Source organism: Coturnix japonica, chromosome 9, assembly GCF_054131305.1.
Source record: "Coturnix japonica strain WE chromosome 9, WE-NBRP24, whole genome shotgun sequence".
Lineage (NCBI taxonomy): Eukaryota > Metazoa > Chordata > Aves > Galliformes > Phasianidae > Coturnix > Coturnix japonica.
In genome coordinates, this window is record NC_140671.1 from 5,770,981 (window position 1) to 5,788,868 (window position 17,888).

Consider the following 17,888-nt stretch of genomic DNA (forward strand, 5'->3'; position numbering starts at 1 on the left):
ACACAAGAGAACTTTTCATAATAGATTTATTAACTACCAGGTCATGCTATTCCTGTGATAAATGTATAAAGAACCACCCAAGGCCTCTCCCTACTGCAGTCTCAGTTTGCATAGCACCTGGAAGCTGCCGCCCAATTCAAAGTGCTTTTAAGGTAAAAGCATTTGCAGTTTAACACTGAGAGGAGCTGCTCCCTACACCCCACCTGCCAGTTGTATAAGTGCATAATTCCAGGTATCACAGATCCCAACACCTTCAAGTTCAGAAAACACAGAAGGAATGGATTCCTGTACTGCCCCAGGTCTATTTTTCTCCCCTGGAGCTCTCTTACCTGCAAGGTAGTTAGGATACATTTTACACAGCAAATAGACAAGACCAGGTGTTACCCATAGATGTAGCACCAGCCTCTCCTCATGTATTGATTACTGCTGACAGGGAAAGTGAACGAGTGTTCTATTTTTATAAAGCATGCTTATTTTTGTAGTGCAATGTGAGTATAAAAGTATTCTGCACTTTAGAGCTCTGGAAAAAAAAATATGTTCATTTTAGTAACAGATTAATAAAATATTTTAATATTAAGTCTGCAGTAAAATCAGAACTGCTCACAGCTCAGTTCCTGGAGTAGCAAGTTATTACAGCAAGTCCAACGTTAGCAACCCAAGGAAACTCCATTAATCACTCCTGCTTTGTGCCTGCCTGACATCAGGGTGAGGTAAGCAGCTGGATATACCAGCCCCCCAAATTAAAGCTCTATATTAGATTGTTATTACATGCCACAAGGCAGATTGAGATCTCATATCACTGCTTCATACTGAGCCCAAGCTCGTAGCACAGAAGCAGATGCACACTGAACTACAAACAAGCTCCATAGCAGGATTCAGGCCCTTGCTCTGTTACTCGCACAACTATTTTACACAGCAAAAAACCTACAAAGCGAACAAAGTAAAGCCAAGTCAAACGAGCACAGGAAGTAAGCACTAAAAATAGTGTTTATTTGCAGCAGTGCTTATGTTGTACAAGTGAACTCATCGCTGCTCTCCCTCTCGCATTCAAACCCCACACGTGCTGACTTCCAGTTAGCAGCATTTTTAGGTAAGCAGTAATATCTCTACCCAAGATCACGTACCAGGTTATTTTCAAGTCTCAGGTGATTACTGAAGTGGTTTCAAGATACTCATACTAAATGGAATGAACTACTTAAAGGTATGCAAGTGACGCTGGATCTCAGCGCACCCGAGAGGTGAGGTACATCAGTATTAACTAGCTGCCATAGGATAAGTGCAATTCCAACACCCACGTTTCAACAAAAGCAACGGTATTTATAGAAAAACCTTTGAGAACTCGAGTTTAATAAACTGTGAAACTTCAGCGTGCACTTCACGTCTGTACAAAACCATACAGAAACCACCTGCAAAAGGGAGATGCTAGATAGGAGCTAGCAAAAAAATAACAACAGAAAATGGTCCTCAGCAAGAGCACGTACAGCTTTCATGGGGAAAAAATACCAGGTCTAAGTATTATCTCAATAACCTGAACGTCTTTTACAAATACACAATATAAAAAATGGGTCAACTTGGAACAGAACGTTAACTGAATACATATATATGTATATTTGTGTATATACATATACACAGAAACGTATAGAAACTCTCCCAATACTAAAATAGGCCATTGTGGTGAAGTTACTAGCATTTGCCATCTAACTCTTAATGGAAGGAGATCAATGTGTGAACATGTTTCGGTGTAAAATGCATCTGTCGTCAGAGAGAATGACTGCAATCACAATCTGAGCTTCTGACCAGTGGATCTCAACCAGGTTATGGCAAGGCCTTCACATTGCATCTCATTCGTTAATGAAAGAGAAATATCTGTAAAGTACTCAGAAAACGGTGTGGCATCCAACCTGAACAGGAAATGTTTCCCCCCCTTGTTACCCTCAATATGAGGAATCACATAACGCCATTTTACCAGAGCGTAGTATAACTCTTTGCTCTTAAATGCTCTTAAAAAACAGAGGAAAATGGATTTGTTCCATCCTACACTGATCTAAAAGAATGCAGTAGTCCAGAACAGTATTTACATGTGATTGTGACTGGCGTTCTCTCCTTGCTAGCATAAGGACACAACATGGCTTCCATAAAGGCATTTCACATTATACCAGCTCAGCTGATTGCTCACTACTTGCTCACTTGTTCAGTAGCATCCTGGCAAAATCAGCGTTGGACATCTTTTTAGGTTCCTCAGTGCATTCAGATGAAGTTGCTGGTGAATTCTGGACCACCCCATTCTCAGCCTTAGCCACAGGATTAGTCTGGCGTTGCAATGCTCGAGGCATCATTGAAAGCTGTGTCCTTCCCTTCCCTCGCCTGGAAAGCAAAAAATGGCACTTAGAAACATCCTAATGCTCTATGAGCATACTGTTCTAGTCTAGAGAAACAGAAAGCCCTTTGTTTGCTACAGGGAACACCCATTAAATATTATTCTTGCCATTTGTTTCAGTAGTAAGCAGTGCTTTCAATGGACGCCCTTTGAAACAGCATTCGTGACAGAAAAAACTGCCCAGCAGATCCCAGAAACTGAAGATCATGTTTTATCTACAGGGCATGCACAGAGCAACAGCAATTGCAAGCAGCAAGAGCACTTGGGAGGCAAAAGAGTAGCCTCAGAACTCATTGTGAACAGTCAGCTCTTTGGAAGAAGAGGCTGTGAAAGTTAAAAGGGCTCAGGTATGAACAACACACCCCAGGATGTCCAATGTATCCTCTTGGTCACTATAGACCTATTTCTATCGCTAATGTGAAGAAGAAAAGTCTACTTTTCCTCATCAATCAATTATTACTATTATTATTTAGCACCTTCTAGATGTTCCCTCACATTCCAGAGGGAATTCCTACGTTTTTGCCTACAAAGAAACCCAATGTTTGCTTTCTAAGCATGGCCAAGCTGTCTCCCTTGCCAGTACTCACGCTCCATAGATCTGTCGTGGTACTGCAAACTGGGAGGCTCTGCCTGCCTCAGCCTTGTCTGGCAGCTTTCGAAGAGGTGGGTTACTGATTGCCACCTTGATTACGTGTTCCTTAATTGTCAGCCCATCCATTTTCAGCACAGCCTGCGAGGCCTGGGCTTCGTTTTCAAATTCCACATAGGCCAGGCCCTAAATAAGGAAAGAGGTAACCCACGTTAGTTTTAGTGCTTCTTCCTCTGCATGACAGCTGGAATAGAAAACACCACACAGAAAGTGGAGCTAAACACGGCCACAAATCCCAGTATTCTTTAAGACTAACTAAAGAGAAGTTCTTTCTTATGTAAATTTATAACTTACATTCTTTCTCATGTATAATGAAGAAAGATCCTAATAAAATGTCACGAAGTATTGCCTCAGCAACAAGGCTTCACTTCTACATATCTATTATACATCCATCCAGGATACATCTGGTATTGGACAGATTTGGATTCACAGGGGGTGAAAACACATAAATCCACACAGATAGAACAGAAGGATCCACAAAAACACTCTCAGTTTGCATCTACAGAAGCAAGCCCACTAATGTAGGCCCACCTGAGTTTCATGTGGAGTAAAAGCTACCCCAAGCAGCAATAACAACATAAAGACACTGACTTTAAGAGACTGGAATCACTGCCTCCAGAACAGGGACTGATGACAAAAGCCTGTTTTGCAGGAAATGAATCTGTGTTGCTTTCACAAGGTAACAGCTGCTAACCACCTGCTGCTGGTACACCTTGAGTAATGGTGTCTTGTTTCCAGCAGAGCAAAGGAAAAGGCCTCCCCTTGGCATCTGCTGTGCCAGGCTGCTATCAGGGAGTGCACTATGGCTGGGAGGCATCACCTCCCAGTTCTCTTATTGTGATTCTTAAGTCCCACTCAAACCCTTATGCTGTGTTTTTGGATTATCCAGTTTTGCAGGACTGGAAATACACCAGGATTCATATTTGATTCCAGTGTATTTATTTGTGGTTTAAATAAAATCACAGCTCTCACAGCAGAGAACATGGGCTACACAAGGCTTGGGATACCAAAAGAGAACTCTTTAGAATATATGCTCCAAATATTAACAGAAGTTAAAAATCCAATTTAAAATGCACACACATCACAACCAGGATGGCACCTGGTGGAAGTGCCTGACATCCAGACAGGGCAGAGTTTCCAGGTGGAATTTTGGCAGTACAGCCAAAACTGGTTTAGTTCTTAGTTAACAAACACCCATTTATTCCAGCATGGAAATAACACCTGCCAGAAAGGTGTCTCATTTCTCACTGCCAAATGTACTATTGCAACAGGTGCCCTGAACAATAGCATCAAGAAACTGAAGATAGAGGAAGAAAGGAATCAGTTACAAGTGAACTCTATCCAGTTGGTTATTCAGAAACAAATATTCTTTGCAGGTTTACGAACGCCTCTTTCTAAGCTGAAAATGCTGTAGATAACCTTTCCTCCTCCCCATTAGATCACACACTTTTCTTAAGCAATTGAATAAGTATTTCAGAAAAAAAAATTCTCATTGTCCTCTTTTTCTTATCTGTTGGCATAAAAGCACACTGGGTTGTACAAAGGCTGACAACAATAATCATTCAGTGTACTTGCATTAAGCTATATGACCTACTTTTTGTATCCAGATCTTATGAAAAGTTTCTTTTTGAAGGATTTCATTGAAATTAAGAGTGTATTAATGATGCCTACCTTGGGTTTTCCAGCTCGGTTGGTGACCAGCCTAATGTCTTTCACATTCCCATGGGCTTTACATATATCTTCCAGCTCTTCCTTAGTGCAGGAAAATGGCAAACCAGATATAAACAGTTTGTGTTTCTCCAGTGTGGTACTATACCTGAACACCTGAAGAAATTAACAGGCTGTTAGTTCTCAAATCAGTTTGAAACAAAGGGAATTTCAACCTACTATAAAATACTCAAGCGTTTGGGCTTACATTTGTGATTAAAACAACAACCCATTAAAGACATGAGCAGCACCTTGACAGATACACAACGATGCTCAATTAGGAAGCCAGGTCCCACTGTTCAATTAACTCCTTATTCCAACATATTCAACATACTATTGAAAGAATTCAAGTTTACCTTAAAGTCTGGATTCTTGTTCTTGTCAATACAAGGAGAAACAAACATGGGTCTTCCCTCCACAACTTTACGATCCAAGCTAAGAGCCTGGAGAGCAGACTTCTCATCCTTAAACTCTACATAGCAGTAGCCCCGGAAAGTCCCCTTGTTGCTGAATACTGGACGGATTTGTGCTACCTCCCCACAGCTCTCAAAGAGCTCTTTCAGTTTCACTTCAGGATCTCTCATGGTGTAGGAAAGGTTGCTGACAAAGACGGTAATGTTATCTTTACTGCTGTCATGCAGAACTTTTGGGACATCTTTTCGGCTGGTGGATGGCTTTTCCTTCTGGTTTGTGGGATGGTCTGGTTTCTCAGGTCCACTTCTTCCAAACAGTCCAGTTTCTAACTCCATGTCTTCTTCAAGCAGCAAACCATCACCATCTCCCTTATGTCTCTTGCTGGGTTGCTCTGCAGATGAATGGAATTGAAAGCCTTAATAGAAAAGTTACACCATTTCACTTCCCACTCAAATTAAGTTTGTCCTCCATTACCAATGTGGAATCTGGAAATAGCAAATATGAATGAAATTAAGAACACAATGACAGATCCCACAGACAAAACAGAAATCTCCCCTCTGGTTCTTATCAATAGCTTATTACTTGACCAAGACAGCAAGGACTTAAATGGAAGCACCAATGTAATTTTTGCTGTTATAGCGACTGACTCATATTCTCTTTGTCTAGGAGGATCTTTATTAAATACATATATATGTATATATATTACAATCTCATTATCACATTCCAGGAGACTGCCATAAAACTGTGCAACCCAATTTGGATTGATGACCCTGCATCATTTGACGAGTTGAATCATTAAAAATCAACACAATATTTATCTAAAACATGAAAAATCTTTTAAAATATGTAATAGTTTTTTTTTTTTAAGCATTCACTTCTGGCCAAAAGGCATTCAGTCTTGCTTTCACTTCGTGACACAATGAAGATTTCCTTGGAAAAAGAGCCGCTGAAAAGACAGTAGCTCTAAGGGCAGTGATGGTACCTCCCCACCTGCCTTTAACTGCAGGCAGACACCTGGTAACGCCTGATACCAAAAGTCTGACACTCATCTCTTACCTTCTTCTTCTTCTTGTCCCCATTCACCCTCATCATCGTCATCTGCTTTGCGCTTTTCTCCAATCCTATTTTTTTTAGCCTTTTTGGAAGCCTTCTTTTCCGCTCGAGATTGCTTTCGTTGCTCAGCTTTCTCCTCCTCCAGCCTTGCCAGAGCAGCTTCTTTCTCAGCAGCCTAAGAACATGCAAGACTTTTTTTAGGTGACTTTAGATTACAAAGCATTCTCATATACTATTTTTTTTTCTGTTTGGGTTCCCCCCCCCACTCAACTTGGAAGATTTTCTCCTAAGCTACATTACACAAACTAATAGGTTCATCACTGAAAGCACATTTCAATTGTCTGCTCTTATAGCTTTCCCGGAGCGCTCATCTTATTCTTGTATTCATCCGAAAACCAAAAGGTGAGAGATTAGAAAAAAAAAAATTAATCACATTTTAAAGTGAAAATCAATAGTTCTGAAGCTTTAAGACAATTTGGGCTTATCTACATGAACCAACGTTAGAAATCTGACATTCATGGTTAGGTATTTCCAATAAACTGCTTATGTAGCTCATAAAGTTCTGACCTTTGCTCTCTGTTCATTAACACGAGCTAATCTGTTCTCTGTTTTTTGAACAGCTGCATCCCAGTCTTCCAATGTTCCTAAAAGAATGACAAAAACAGAAAGCCTTGTATTTAGCCTTCCCATAAATTGGAAACACAATTCTAGAAAAATAAGAACCACTGAGTTCTGTCATTATAAATGACAATTCTAAATACAAATGAACAGACTTCAAAGAAAACAACGTCTAAGCAGAGCAGAAACCTCCCATTTATCATTCAGAAATGTATGGAAAAATCCAACCCACTTAGCTGGCTCTCAGTAAGTCCAGAGAAAGGAAACAGGCTCACTGTCACTGTACATTGACTACGCTGTAAAAGGAAATGATGTGCAGTTTGTTACCTTCTATCCTTTCCAGTGTGAGCAGCACCTCGCAGACATGCTCTGGATAGTCACTTGTGCATTGCACTGCTCGATGCAAGGCCTTCCTGCAGTGCTGGGTGTCACCATGAGCTCTGCAGTGTAGAAAACACAATATTAAGGAGCCAATGCTCTACATGATGACTGCAAAGCAGAACTGTTAACTACATTCCATGCAAAACCTTCCCCCCCATTCCCAGCTAGCTCATGCCACGCTTTGTTGCTGCAATATTACTAAAGTATACTCCATAGACCTTCTCTGATAATCTCAAAGGCATATGATAAATCCCTATAAAGTATACCTGTGCTGAGCACACCAGACTTATCTCAAACAGATGAGCAAATTAAGAAAAGGTAATACATACATATAAATACACACACAGTTCCCTTCAGCCAACCTCTCACCTTTCCAGGTTATAATATTCCAGCCACATGTTAGCATATTTGGCATTCCCTTTAGTCATAATGTTGTCCCAGAGCTCTCTGGCTTTCTGCATGTTGTTACATAAGCGGGCCTGAAAAGCAGTACTCAACATGTTCAGCATAGTTTAGGATTATTTGTTCAACACCACATCCCTCCCTGCCATCCCCATCATCTCCCCACCTGCCAAAGAACCCCCAAAAAACCCAAAAACCCATGAACATAAAAACTCAACCCACCTAACACTAAGCACACAAACCCAGCAAATAGAAGTAAACACCTATCACTGAGTAACACCTCTAGGGCCCACCTGATATATCAGTCACAGTTTCTGGCTCCCATATATAACTTCATTTTGGTCATTATAAAGCACTGGAGATAATTGTTTCTGAACTTTTCTTTCTGACTTTATTCATTATTGTACCTAATATAGCACGCTGATACCAGTACCAGTTTGAAACTAGTTATATAGGCAGCACTCAATTTGGGAGAATTCAAGGCAATTTTTAGAGTTAAGTAATCAGCTCCAAGTTACCACTGGCCTGCTGACCAAAGGATTTGCATGTCGGTACTGCAGCACAGACCAGCACAGACATTCTAAAAGCCCTGTTTCTCTAACATAATGCTGACCTCTCTTGGATGACCTGCCTCATACCTGAAGCTACATCATGTGCAGGAATAAAAAGATTTACTTGCTGAAGTTACAGAAACAAAATGACAAAGTACAAGAAGATTGCCTGCAGTGCTTAAAGAGAAACTCCCTTTGGACTAGCAATTAGAATAGAAGAGATAAAAGCATCACCTCAATCCTTGCCCAGTTCTGCATGATGGTACAGGATGGATCTCCGCTTTCACTGAAGCCTGGGAAGAAAAATACTGTTTGTGGATGGCTCTTGAAAAAAAATATTATGAACAAAGCAGGCAATACATTGGATTTAACTTACGTTCTTCTACTTCTTGTTTCAGATACTCCACAGCACGTGCAAATGCAGATCGCAGCTCTTCAAGTTCTTTACTTGAGTCTTTAGAGAATAGAAAGAAATGCCTTAATATTACCATTTTCATTTCTCATCCCCTAAAGCCTCTTCACTAACACCCATGGATGACTTTATTTTGGCAGGAAATGAAACAGATACAACTTGCTGCTTAAGTAAAACTCACTATATGCAAACTAAAAAACAAACAGCAACAAAAGTTAACACAAGCAACAAAGCCCATCAAGTAGCTAAAGTACAAATCAGGGCATTTTTGTGACAGCATAATCTATTCCTTCAGCAAGGAGCTGTTCTAAAATAGTTGATATTTTATGGACAGTAACTGGGGGAGAAAGCAGCTTTTGTGAGAGATACAAAACTTGTGTTTTTCCATATGCTTGTTTTTAATAGAAGTTCTGTACATCTGAAATAGTGGCAGCAAACAAATGTATATTCAAATGTACCGTATATACCTTGTGTAAAATCCACCCTTCTTCTTAGGTAATCAAGATACGCCTGCCAGATTTCTACATAGTCAGTTGCCTGAATAAAGCCTGCATTCAGAGCCTTTTCAAACATGTCTGAAAGAAACAGAGGAAAAAAAAACAACCAAGCAAATATATATTTCCTTTTCCATTGTATTTCAAAGTATAAGACAAAGAAAATACAGTGAATTAGTTAAGAAATTCAAGGTAAAGCCAATTTAATTTAGCAGTGTTCAAGCAAAGTTGAAATGAAGCACTTGCTCAGTAGTGAAGCTGCTCAACCAACACAGCTGTGCCTTAGAAGCACACTACTGTAAATGTCATCAGTTTTAAGACTGATGCAGAAAGGTTGCAACGAATTCTACAGGTCACACATCAGTTCTGCAGTGTAAAGAAATACTGTTGAGAACCTTTCCTTACCAGAAATAATGCAGTGATCAACTCCATGCCTCTCCATTGCCAAAAGATACTGAATCCAGAGCCCAACCGTCCAGGGACAGTTCCTGACAGCACGGTCATGAGCAGACAAAACCAATTCTTTCACTTTCAGCTGCCGGTCCTGAAATAATCACACCAAAGTTTTAAACTCCTGTTAGATAAAAAGCCCACCCAAGACAAATAGCAGCTTAAAAAGCTAACAACTTAAAAATATATATGGATCTTATATTTGAAAATCTGAAGACAGGATTGGTGTTTTAGATTTTACACACATAGGAACTCAGTGAATGCCCTCAAAACAGAAAGGAGGAGCAGAATAAACAGTAACTCTGTGCCATGTTAAGTCTGGTGAAGACATAAACAAAACCCCGCAAGGAAAATAAAACCTCAAGCCTTTTATTTTTCCCTTCCTTACCAAATACTGATTGTAGCGTGCCCACAGGTCTGGTACAAGGCAGTTCTCAGCCAAAGCCCTCTCGTAGATCAACTGAATGCGAGCTGGATCGCCAGCTTTCATTTCAAAATCAATGTAAGCTTGGTATTCTGCTAGCTTCGGTGTTTCAGCACCCAGCTACAGGACATGAAAAATAGAAGTCTTCTAAACAAAGCATGTTTCAAACAGCTCAACTGACTCAGTAGGTCCTGCACAACATTCCAAACTTGAACTTGGCCTCTACATTTCAGCAGCTCTGTCAGTTTTAGTGCTGGGAACTACATTTCAGCTTTTGATTTAATTCTTAATTTTAAAGGAATGTATAAGTAACAACATACCAGTGCCTCCTCGTATGGTTTACACTTCTCCAATTGCTGTAGAGCCTTTTTATAGCTCTTTATTGTTGTTTCTGGTATTGGATCTTCGGACCATTCCTCATACTCAGCATATGATGTGTCCATATCTGTTAAAAAAGACATGAAATCCCATCACTAATGCACTCAACAGACTAAATAATTGGAATTCAATTTCTGCTTGATTCCAACATGTTCACGTTTCTGTTTATAGTTTTATTCCTTAACTGTCAGACTACCACATGACTAAATGATTCAGCTTATTAGTGTAATTTGAACAAAAACTTAGGACAAGTTGCTCATAATCATTAGCTTTTCCTTTACAAAACCAAAGTTGCAAGATTTTCTCAGGGCTTTAAAGAAGAAACCAACCTAGATGCTTTCGATGGAAAAATAAGGAAGTTTAAGACCTTTTTCCTGTATGCAGATAAAGAAGCAAGAAAAGGGACTTGAGGAGTTTGAAGTATGAAACTGATACAGCAGGACTATCAATACAGCTGTCAGCATGTATCATTTACCTATCAGCCAATGCTGTTACACACTGAGCTTCTCAGCTGAATTCCTAGCTCCTAAGGGTCATGCTTTGTGCTAATTACTTGTAGTTTAAACAGCCTGAACAACCTCAAACTATGCAGCATGGAAACAGATAAACAAAGTTTCAATGACTACGAATATTTCCCAACAAACGGGAAATGTGCATCATTCAAGGGGCCCCAAAGGCAGGCAAACGTAATTGATCCATGAATACTCAAATCCCACAGCTGCAATTTGTGTGGCTCTACCAAAAGAATAATCACAATTCATGCCTACTTTGCCATAATACAGTTTATCCACGCCAACTAGCCCAAGCACGCAGGCTCTCACCTAACAGTGGGATCCCCAGCTGGCGCCTGAACAGCGTGTGGATCCTTTCAAGCTGGCTGCAGAGCATCTGCTGCTGCTCAGGCGACGGAACGCTGCCAGGAGCTGGCTGCAAACAAAAGGATTGAAATTTAATCAGCCCCCTCAAGCCTGAGCTGATGGACACAAGGGGGTATTGTTTACGGGTTGGTGATCTGGGCTCCAAACCACTACTACATGATCCTTGAAGAACATACATGGCCAACTTGTATTTCACGTGGCTGCTGCTAAAGCTAAAACCTGGAAACTGCTAGTCAGAAGCTGACGAAAGTATAAAGCATCCCCCAGTGAAAGCAGACACTGGGAAATGATAACCTGGAGAACAGTGTGTGATCATTCCAATTCACAAACCTACAGATAGGTTTTCAATAAATCCTTGATGCTTGCAGAGATGCTTTAAAACTCAATTCTTTTCTTTTTACAAGCAGAAGAGCATTCCCCCATTACTCCTCTGCATGGGCATTTCAATACTGACCAACTTTCACATCTTATGTAGCAAGCTACAAGGAAACAGAAATATTGACATTCTAGTCATCTCGCAAAGTCTGATGTTTCAAAAAGGGTGAAACAGTGAATAAATTCAACACTGAGGCATAAGGCAGCCTAGAAACGCAAACATCACTGATTATGGGCAAAAGTATTCACTAGAATGAATAATAATGCTTAATAATGAAGCTACTTATTCTTGTCAGTACAAGCTAAAGAAGTAGAGTAGTTTTGCTTCTGGTTATGAGGTTTTATGAACATATTTTAACACGCCTCCACTCTTACAGAACACAGAACATTTTTCTCAGTCCAAACAGTCAGTCTCTACAGCTGAAAAGAAACAACTGAGTGACACCACAGCCTCATTTCTCCAAGGAGACTGATAAGCAGCATAAGGTGACTTCGGAAGCTCCACCACAGCCTCTTACTGACAGCAGCCCATCAGACCAGCCTTACCTGTGCTGTCTCCAGGATGGCATTCTCAAACTCACGGTACGCTTCCCACAGAGCTGTTCCTTTTGTCACGTGCAGCCCAACCGCTGTCAATGCTCTCTCAAATATTGAGCGAACTTTCTCAATTCCTCCTTCCTGACCAATGCCACCAATTGAATACTGGGCATATTCCAGCCAAATTTCAGGACCTAAACGAAGTGATGAGAAACAGGAGAGCTGATGTCCTTGAAAATAAGAAGGCATCTCAAATACTTATCCAAAGGCATAGAAATTGTCTTTACTATTCAGTATAATAGACCTTTAAATGTTTTTTTAACTCCCACACAATAAGAACTTACAGATGTAATCCTTCACGGCTCTCTCAAACAGCTCATAAACTTTCTCTCGCTCTGAGATCTCAGAAGCCATTTTTATCTCATCCTTCAACCAGTCCAGCCAGATTTCTGAAACCAAGAAGCTTACAGTCACCAACGCTTGGAAAAAAAAATTTCCCTTTATATTTTTGGTTAGTTTTTAATAACAGGCTTAAAAATGGGGATAGAGAAAATGGGGAGAAAAAGAGCAATTTTAAGTCCCTGCATCTACACACAATTAGTGTAAGTGAAAAGTTTGGTACTGATGTCTCCAACCTAGTCCTAAGCAAGTATGCTTCTATTTAAAGAGACATGAAGCTGTGAGCAGCAATTGGTCAGCACTTTGCACAGAGGATGCACATGCACCAGCAAAGAGGCATCACAGTTTCCCTCTACTGTACAAGAAACAGCGGATGGCTTTAGAGGCTGCAGGTTCCCACATGCCTAAGAGGAAACCTTCACTTGCCAAGGCTAAAAGCCCACTGCCAGGTATTTATATTGTTACAGTGTTAACTATGAATAAAAAGAAAGGCCTGCTTCAAATTGAGTTCAGAGCTTCAATCTGATCCTTTAGGCTCAGATCCTTTAGGAACAGCATGGCTGAAACCTGGCACAAAGAGTATTTCACACTGATGATGCTTCATCAGTATTATCAGCTGCAAGGAGAAGCAGCTCTGTACCTTCAGTAAGTGGGAAGAGCTCACTCATCTTCTGCCGAGCTCTTCTGAGCTTCACCAGCTCTCCCTCCTGGCGGAGCAGCTTTATCAGATCCAAGTGGCAATTGTAGTCAAAAGCATTGATGGAAAGCTTTAAAGAAAATAAAGAAAGTTTTTAAAGGCTTGCAGAAGTCAGCAAATACTCAGCAGAACAGAACTTTACACTCTGTTTTCTAAGTGTCACATCCCTGCAGTTCTTGAACACCTCCAGGGATGGTGATCCCACCACCTCCCTGGACAGCTTGTCTCAATTCCTGACTGCTCTTTTGAAGAAGCTCATACTCAACCAGAACTTCCCCTGGTATAACTTAAGGCCTTCGCCTCCTGGTCCATTGCTATTATAAGAGAAGGGAGCAACTCCCACCCTGCTACAACCTCTTTTCAGGGAGTTGTGGAGAACCATCAGGTCTCTGAGCACCCCCAGCTCCCTCAGCCTCTCCCCATAGCGCTCATACTCCAGACCCTTTACAGCTCTGCTGCCCTACTCTGGACACACTCCAGGGCCTCGATGCCTTTCTTCTGTAGTGAGTAGAATTAAACACAGCACTTAAGGTGCCTTGCCTTCACCAGGGTGAAGTACAGACGGACATTCACCTCCCTGCTCAGTTACACAGAATCACAGAACTGTAAGGGACAGGAAAAGGCAAAGTCCTCTGAGGATCCTCAGTCCAACCCTCCCCCCAGCAGGTAGCATTAGAAAGCATCCCAGTGGATCCTGAGCATCTCTAAAGAAAGAAACTCCACCACCTCCCCGGGCAGCTTGTGTCAGGGCTCTGTCAACTTCACAGCGAAGAAGTTATTTCTCATGTTCAGATGGAACTTTCTGGGTTCCAGTTTGTGCCCACTGCCGCTTATCGTGTAGCTGGGCATGGCTGAAAAGAGCCTGGCCCCATCTCTACGCTGACAAGCGCTGCTCCCTCAGCCTTCCCTCCTGCCTCAAGGGCAGCCTCAGGGCTCCTCAAAGAGAAGCTGCAGGCCCCGACCACCTCTGCAGCCCTTCATAGAAGATCCCTGTTACAAAAGCTGGGCTTTAAAGTTCTGCAGAAGACTGAACTCACTGAACTCACAGCCCTAAGGCCCGAGAACCCCCAAGTACAGACACAGCACTAACACCCTGTGAGCTCTCCTCAGCAAACGCGTTTTAATTCCTTCAAGATCACTAAGGAAACCTCCATCTGAGTTCACTTTCAACATAGCAGGGCTGCTCCCTGAGTCTCTCTCGCCCTGAAGCGAGGAATAAAAAGCGAATTAAAAGGCATCACCCCCGGAGGCGTTTCCAGATCTCCATAACCAAAGCACGGTACAGCCGGGCCCCACCTGCTCCTCCAGCCGCTGGATCTCCGCCTCGTTCTCCTTCTCCTCATCCTCGCCGTCTCCTGATGAATCCGAGTCACCTTCATCCTCCGAATCCCCCCCCGACTCGGGGTCTCCCTCCACCACACGCTTCTCCTCCTCCACCGCCGCCTCGGCTCCCGCCGCCGCCATCTTGTTGCAGCTCGCCTCGCTGCCGGCCGCTCTCAGCCAGCCGATGGGGTTGTCTACGGCGCGCCTGTCTCAATATTGTACATTCCCCCCAGCCAAACGCGGTGAAAGAAAGGACGATAAACTCTCCCGACAAGGCTCTGCTCTTCTCCGCGTCCAACTGCCACGAAAAGCCGAGCAGCTCCGCCCGTTACTCCTTATAATTTAGTCTGCTGCAGAGGCAGCGCCACGGACACCTCAGGGCCTCAGCCTCCAGGGGTCCTTCGGGAGGGTTGGGGCAGAGCGCCGCTGCCAGGTGCGGGCAGACTCAAGATGGCGGCGCTGAGGGCGGCGGGGGCGGCGCTGCTGCGGCCCGGGCGGGGGGCGACGGCGGCGGGGGGGGTGGGCTACCACAAGAAGGTGAGAGGGGCCGGGTAGGGCTGTGGGGAGCCCATAGTGTCCGCTGGGGGTTGTTAGTGACGCGTTGTTCTCTCAGGTGGTGGATCACTACGAGAACCCGCGGAACGTGGGCTCTCTCGATCGCAACGCAAAGAACGTGGGTACGGGCCTGGTGGGAGCCCCGGCCTGTGGAGACGTTATGAAGCTGCAGGTGAGGGGAGCACGGGGTCCCGTGTAAGGCCACAACCATCAGTGCCTCCAACCCTATGGCTGTGACATAGGATTCCTCCGTCACACCCCCTTTAAGCCCCTCTGCAGGCCCTAAAATCCAATAGACCCCCAGCCTTAAACTCGCTGTCCTATCGCTGTCCCTTTGTGTGTGGTTCCTACGTGGAACTGAGCGCCCCTCTGATAACTCCCACAGGTGGAAGTGGATGAGAACGGCCGCATTGTTGATGCTCGCTTCAAAACCTTCGGCTGTGGTTCTGCCATCGCTTCCAGCTCCTTGGCAACAGAGTGGGTGAAAGGGAAGACGGTAAGGGCTTGGCTTAAGGGGCACAGTGGGGAGCAGGTACATATTTACACCCACTGCTGGGATCAGGGAAAGAAACAGGGGTCTAGAGAGGTGCTCTCCAGGTGTTACACTCACATAGAAGCTCAGAATGCAGTTTCATCCTTCCTGACTTTTAAAGCAATATTTGCCTTTTCTGGAAGTCTCCAATAAGCTGTGAAGAAGCTTTTGGTGCTACACAGCAATCGAAAATAGGTAAAGAAAGCACTTGTATAGTGGAATGTCTTCCATTGGCTGATCTCCGTGTGCTTGGCATTGTGACAAGCAGATTGTTTCTATATTACAGCAGAACAGACCTGGAACAGTCCCTGCAGCTGGTCAGCAGTAAAATAATGCTTTGGTTTATTAACACCCACTTCACACTCTGAGATATTCCTTATATTTCATAGAATTAGGGGTTGAAAGGGACCTCTGAGTATCACTTAGTCCAATTCCTTTGCCAAAGGAGGTTCCCTGTAGTAGGTTGCAGATTCGTTGCTTGGCAGGAGCAGAATAAAGCAGGTATTATTGAAAGGCCTTTCTTATGGTAGAACACTAGCAGCTTTTACTGCCTTCTCAGAGCGTGACTTTGGTTGGTTCCAGAGCTTTGAAGCACACCTGTATCAAATACCTGCATGGTGTGTGGGCATCATATGTACGTGTGTATGCCTGACTGATGACTGTACCCTACCCATACATTTCAGATTGATGAAGCATTGAAAATCAAGAACACAGACATTGCAAAAGAACTTTGCCTTCCTCCGGTCAAACTGCACTGCTCTAGTAAGTAAAGCATCAAACACGTTGTTATTTGAGAACACAGATGCTTTTGTATGTTCTCCAATTAAAGCTTTGCACACATAGCAGCTAAGGCTGACCCATAGTGGTGGTTATTGTTGGCTGCTTCTGCCTGTACTGCATCCTTTGTTCTAAGTGACTTGTCACTGTTCTTTAAGTGCTTGTAAATGACATTGTTTTGTGCTGTTTTTCTCCCCTAGTGCTGGCTGAGGATGCAATCAAGGCTGCCTTGGCTGACTACAAGCTGAAACAGGATCCAAAGAAAGGAGAGTCAGAGCAGAAAGCAGACTAATTCCTAAACAGACTGTAGAGGTTGTCCTCATTCCAGTTCAATTTGCAGTGCAATTATTCTAGCTATTAATAGAATCCTGTGCACTACTCAAGAAGCTGTAAGATACGCACAACTCAACGCACAACGTGTCACTGGTCATGTGTGTACAGCCACCCTGGTAGTGCTTAAATGACTGGAACGTGGGTATTTCAGCAGCCTGTGTCCTGTCAGGATTGGTTTTGAAATGGTGAGAGTGAAGGGCTGCTCTGCTTCAGGGCAACCCCCGGTAGCTTCTCAAGAGAGAAAGAATCCTCCTGTTCCAGCATTGGAAGGGCTGCACTTTTTTTCTTCTGTATAGTTTTGCCTAATGTTTTACAAAGAGTTTGGTGGGAAACTTGGTTGCCTTGGTCTTTATGTGGGTCACTTTGTCAGTCAATACAGTATATATAAATCTCATGTGGTTTGGCTGCAGCTGTGTTGGAGTTTGGTTTCACAATCTGTGACCTCTCACATGCTGTCTATCCCCTGCGTCACGCTGCTCTCTGGGAGGAGCTGGGATGCTTCACCAGGCACTAGAGGGCACTGACGGTGGGAGGTGAGCAAATAACAGCAGCTGCAGTTGGTTGCCAGGAAGCTCAGAGCCAGCAGCGTTAGCAGGACATGTTTGTGTTCACATCCTCCAATAGCAGGAGGGTTAATGTTGGAGCATCTTTTAAAAGCATTCAACCCTTTAGTTTGCCAAATACTGTTAAGAAAGATTAAACACGCTGAGGATTCAAACCCAGAATGCAAATAGCTTAACTGGGATGTAATACTGAGGGGAACCTCCCTGGAAGAGCAGGAATCAGCCTGTGCCCTCTGGGGGTGTCTTCTGAACTTCCCCCATCCCTTCCAGGGCAGAGAGAGCAGCCAGTGCTCTTGTTACTAAGCCAGGGGCAGAAGGGGATCCTTACCTGCTGCTGGAGCTGATTTTGGATGCTATTTCTGATAGCTTCTGTTGTTGCCTTTGGTAGTTTTAGGGCTGGATTCTCTTCATCTGTGGAAGGAAACCTCAAAAACACAGCCTGGCAGATACCTCCCCCGAGCAGCTCTGTGTGCACAGCTAAAGCTGCTCAAACTACTTCGCTGGAGTAGCGAGTTATGAAGAGAGCACAGGGGTAGCACTCACCAAGTGGAGGATTTGCCCACCCACCACATGAGCTGGGTTCCTTGGGAGCGTGGGGCACAGAGTCAG

General features: G+C 43.3%; 2 protein-coding genes across 3 annotated transcripts in view; one reads left to right on the plus strand and one right to left on the minus strand.

Moving 5' to 3' along the window:
- SART3 (spliceosome associated factor 3, U4/U6 recycling protein) overlaps positions 1-14,668 on the minus strand; it is a 17,629-nt gene extending 2,961 nt beyond the window's left edge. Inside the window, exons 1-19 of one of the 2 annotated variants that reach the window (XM_085555916.1) lie at positions 14,493-14,668; positions 13,140-13,266; positions 12,445-12,549; positions 12,110-12,294; positions 11,132-11,237; positions 10,253-10,377; positions 9,897-10,052; positions 9,464-9,602; positions 9,032-9,139; positions 8,529-8,606; positions 8,387-8,445; positions 7,569-7,678; positions 7,146-7,258; positions 6,768-6,844; positions 6,204-6,375; positions 5,090-5,538; positions 4,698-4,850; positions 2,965-3,152; positions 2,188-2,364 (exon numbers count right to left, since the gene is read on the minus strand). In XM_085555916.1, the coding sequence (XP_085412042.1) occupies positions 2,188-2,364; positions 2,965-3,152; positions 4,698-4,850; positions 5,090-5,538; positions 6,204-6,375; positions 6,768-6,844; positions 7,146-7,258; positions 7,569-7,678; positions 8,387-8,445; positions 8,529-8,606; positions 9,032-9,139; positions 9,464-9,602; positions 9,897-10,052; positions 10,253-10,377; positions 11,132-11,237; positions 12,110-12,294; positions 12,445-12,549; positions 13,140-13,266; positions 14,493-14,660 (2,795 nt within the window). In that variant the 5' untranslated portion in view covers positions 14,661-14,668. Of the gene's footprint in view, positions 1-969; positions 2,365-2,964; positions 3,153-4,697; positions 4,851-5,089; positions 5,539-6,203; positions 6,376-6,767; positions 6,845-7,145; positions 7,259-7,568; positions 7,679-8,386; positions 8,446-8,528; positions 8,607-9,031; positions 9,140-9,463; positions 9,603-9,896; positions 10,053-10,252; positions 10,378-11,131; positions 11,238-12,109; positions 12,295-12,444; positions 12,550-13,139; positions 13,267-14,492 lie in introns of those variants that run through there. The other variant, XM_015878097.3, reaches the window with a different exon arrangement.
- Positions 14,669-14,931: 263 nt separating this feature from the next.
- Positions 14,932-17,125, plus strand: ISCU (iron-sulfur cluster assembly enzyme). The gene is made up of 5 exons (XM_015878109.2): positions 14,932-15,056; positions 15,133-15,246; positions 15,460-15,570; positions 16,290-16,368; positions 16,584-17,125. Exons 1-5 carry the CDS (start codon positions 14,970-14,972, stop codon positions 16,673-16,675), a joined length of 483 nt encoding a protein of 160 aa, XP_015733595.2. The 5' UTR covers positions 14,932-14,969; the 3' UTR covers positions 16,676-17,125.
- The last annotated feature ends 763 nt before the right edge of the window (positions 17,126-17,888 follow it).

Coding starts and splice junctions, on each gene's coding strand:
- ISCU (XM_015878109.2), top strand. CDS start 14,970: ATGGCGGCGCTGAGGGCGGCGGGGGCGGCGCTGCTGCGGCCCGGGCGG. Junction 15,057..15,132: donor GGGTGGGCTACCACAAGAAG/GTGAGAGGGGCC, acceptor TTGTTCTCTCAG/GTGGTGGATCACTACGAGAA. Junction 16,369..16,583: donor GGTCAAACTGCACTGCTCTA/GTAAGTAAAGCA, acceptor TTTCTCCCCTAG/TGCTGGCTGAGGATGCAATC.